This window comes from Phaseolus vulgaris, chromosome 7 (assembly GCF_000499845.2).
Source record: "Phaseolus vulgaris cultivar G19833 chromosome 7, P. vulgaris v2.0, whole genome shotgun sequence".
NCBI classification, from domain to species: Eukaryota; Viridiplantae; Streptophyta; class Magnoliopsida; order Fabales; family Fabaceae; genus Phaseolus; species Phaseolus vulgaris.
The window spans coordinates 28273776-28276444 of record NC_023753.2 but is presented as its reverse complement, the minus strand read 5'-3'; the positions used below and the strand labels follow the sequence as shown (position 1 = coordinate 28276444).

Genomic DNA, 2669 nt, shown 5'->3' with positions numbered 1-2669 from the left:
TTATAATTGTGCCTTTGTGATTAACAATATTTTAAAATAAAATATAATTAATTAATTTTTACAAGAAATCCACTTCTGATTAAAATATTGTTATCGTTCAGTCGAAAAAAATAAATACGAACTATTTGACATTGTAGGAATATACAAAATTATGGTGAAAATTAAAAAAAAAACAATCATATACCGAGAGTAATCTAATACTACCAATAAGTATGAAAATGTATTAAAAATATTATATATTACTACCAATAAATCTAAGTAACAACTGATAGATTATATAAATGTAAGGAAATTAAGACTACAAAACAGCTTAATTAGTAGTGAACTTGTTTATGAGTTGACAACGGAACACTTGTTCCGAATTTCTCCAGCAGAGTCAGTGAGGACCTCAATGTTTCCCATTCTCTTCATTGACTGTGCGAACTCTGTGAAGAACTTGTCTTTATCCGCCAACTCTCCAGCTATATCTGCTGACTGATCCAGTGTTAGAAGGGCAGCATCTGATTGGAACAGACCCTTCTTCTGGAGAAGGTTAGGATAAAAGTCACTATCGAAATTGGTAGAGCTTTCAGGGTCCATTTCCACCGTTGTGGTTCTGTCACTCAGACTCTGGCACTTGGTCTTCAAGAATGCAGCATAGGTGTCATTCAAAGATGGGTCTTGATCACCTTTCCCAGTGAAATTATAAAGCCTGTTACTGAACAAGTTGCAATGCCCAACTCCAATTGTGTGAGCCCCTACATATATGAAAATCATTTATATGTACAAAAAAATGCATTTTGGCATGTATTAGCAATTGATATTATGAATGTCACCTGATAATACAACCAGATCGTGCAAAGTTAGACCTTTGCTAGCAAAACTCTGTCTGAGTTGGGTGAGGTTGAAGAAAGGTGCTGGGATATTGGCCAAGGCTTCGTTACTTGTCGATACCTTGCCATCTCTTCTACCAGTGAGAACTTCCCACATTTGTTTATTATTAAACTGCAAAGTTTATATGTCAGTAAAACATGCAAAAAGTAATAAACTAATTGATAACAAGAATATTTATGATGTATGTATAATTAGAGTAGTAGATATGAAGAGTTGGCTTACTTGAACAGAAACAGCGTCCCTTGCTGCCAATGCCAGTATGTCAGCACAAGATACAGTTTTGGGACATTTTGCTTCCACTGCACTTTTTATGGCATCTATGACATCAAACCCAGCCAAAGATAGATTTGGAATTGCATCCCTCTCTGCTGTGTTATTGGCAGTAGAGCTCAACAAAACCGACCCATCACAGCCCTGAAATGTGCGTTTGCAGTGAAACCATGTTATGCTATATATACACAGTTAGCACTTTTGCATGTTGTAACATGCAAAATTTGTGTATCAAAAACTGGATGAAAATATCCCTTAAAAGAAAACATAAATACATAAAACAATGGAATTGATAGTAATATGTATGTATATACCCTGACAAAACAATCATGAAAATGCAATCTAATCAGCTTGGCTGGCAAATTGGGATTAGCAGACACATGCTGCTGTGTTTGGCTCTTAATGATGTCCTCGGCTTGAGGGCAGGAATTTCTGTAGAAATTTTTTGTCAGGCTTCCTCCTTGACAAACCCCAAGGAAAAGTACAACACATAGCAAAATTGTGAATTTCATATTCAAATGCAACCCTTCTTAACTCACTTCCCTATAGTAAGTATATAGTGATATAAAGCTTGAGAAATGGAATGCTTAGCTACAAGGACCTTGATCCCTTTTATAGGCATTACAAGTCATCCTTCTAAAGCATATATTATGTATTTTATAATTGTGTTATAAATATAATTGCATGCATCTCTTCAATCGTTGGACGCAATATGCATGCATAGGGCATAGCTATAGCTATAGTTTCATTCAAATATGCACCTACCAATGAACAGTGATGACACGGTTTTGAAATTAATAGAATATAAACCCAAAGAATAAATCAACTTTTAAAAAAAACTTTTAGTCTGTAGTGGTTAGAACATGCCAGCCTTGTATAATTGTATTCCTTTTTGTCATAATCTTCTTAGGTCAACCCTCTTTTAAGTTTTCTTGTGTAGTGATAACTCTCTGAATTATGCACGTCTCTTAACATATATATCAAAGAGTCACAGTGAGATGCAAATACAGACAGAATATATCTTAAAAGTCTTTAGTTTAGCCCACTACATATGTGTTTTAATATTTAGATTGAGCCGTTTTGAAGCATTAACACTGCTTCCATTATTGGTTTGCCCAAAAAATAATAGTTGGGGTACTGATTACCATTTCATCAAGAGTTATACATAACCAGCTTATATCAGAAAGGTTCATACTTTTGTATTCAATAATCAAACTATGAAATAACTCAACCTTATAAAACCAGAGTTTATAAGTTAAAGTCTTGATTGAAATATGGTAGATGGAAAAAAGTGATTGAAAGATAAGATTTGTTAAAGATAATAAATCAAGCTTTCTTATGGAGACATATATAAAGTCAGTGAATATTTGTCCTGCTGATATATATAGTTATAAGAAAACTAAAGGGAGAAAAAGCACGACATGATTTCATGCTATTACGAGGTTTGTCTAATTAGGAGATTGTTATAAAAAATGGTATATTGTATAGTAAATATATAGAGTTGGTGTTGAATATCAATCCAGTTA

General features: G+C 33.6%; 1 protein-coding gene across 1 annotated transcript; it reads right to left on the bottom strand.

Annotated features, from left to right (window-relative positions):
• Positions 1–211: 211 nt before the first annotated feature.
• LOC137829658 (peroxidase 3-like) lies at positions 212–1743 on the bottom strand. The gene is made up of 4 exons (XM_068636513.1): positions 1458–1743; positions 1096–1287; positions 816–984; positions 212–737 (listed from the first exon to the last, which is right to left on the bottom strand). The coding sequence occupies exons 1-4, from the start codon at positions 1653–1655 to the stop codon at positions 331–333; spliced, it is 966 nt and encodes a 321-aa protein (XP_068492614.1). The 5' UTR covers positions 1656–1743; the 3' UTR covers positions 212–330.
• Between the last annotated feature and the right edge of the window lie 926 nt (positions 1744–2669).

Bases quoted from the DNA above. Each gene is read 5' to 3' on its own strand.
- LOC137829658 (XM_068636513.1), bottom strand. From the start codon at position 1,655: ATGAAATTCACAATTTTGCTATGTGTTGTACTTTTCCTTGGGGTTTGT. The intron at 1,288-1,457 runs GTATATACATAC...CGCACATTTCAG, and splicing joins TTCATGATTGTTTTGTCAGG to GGCTGTGATGGGTCGGTTTT. The intron at 738-815 runs GTGACATTCATA...TCATATATGTAG, and splicing joins CGATCTGGTTGTATTATCAG to GGGCTCACACAATTGGAGTT.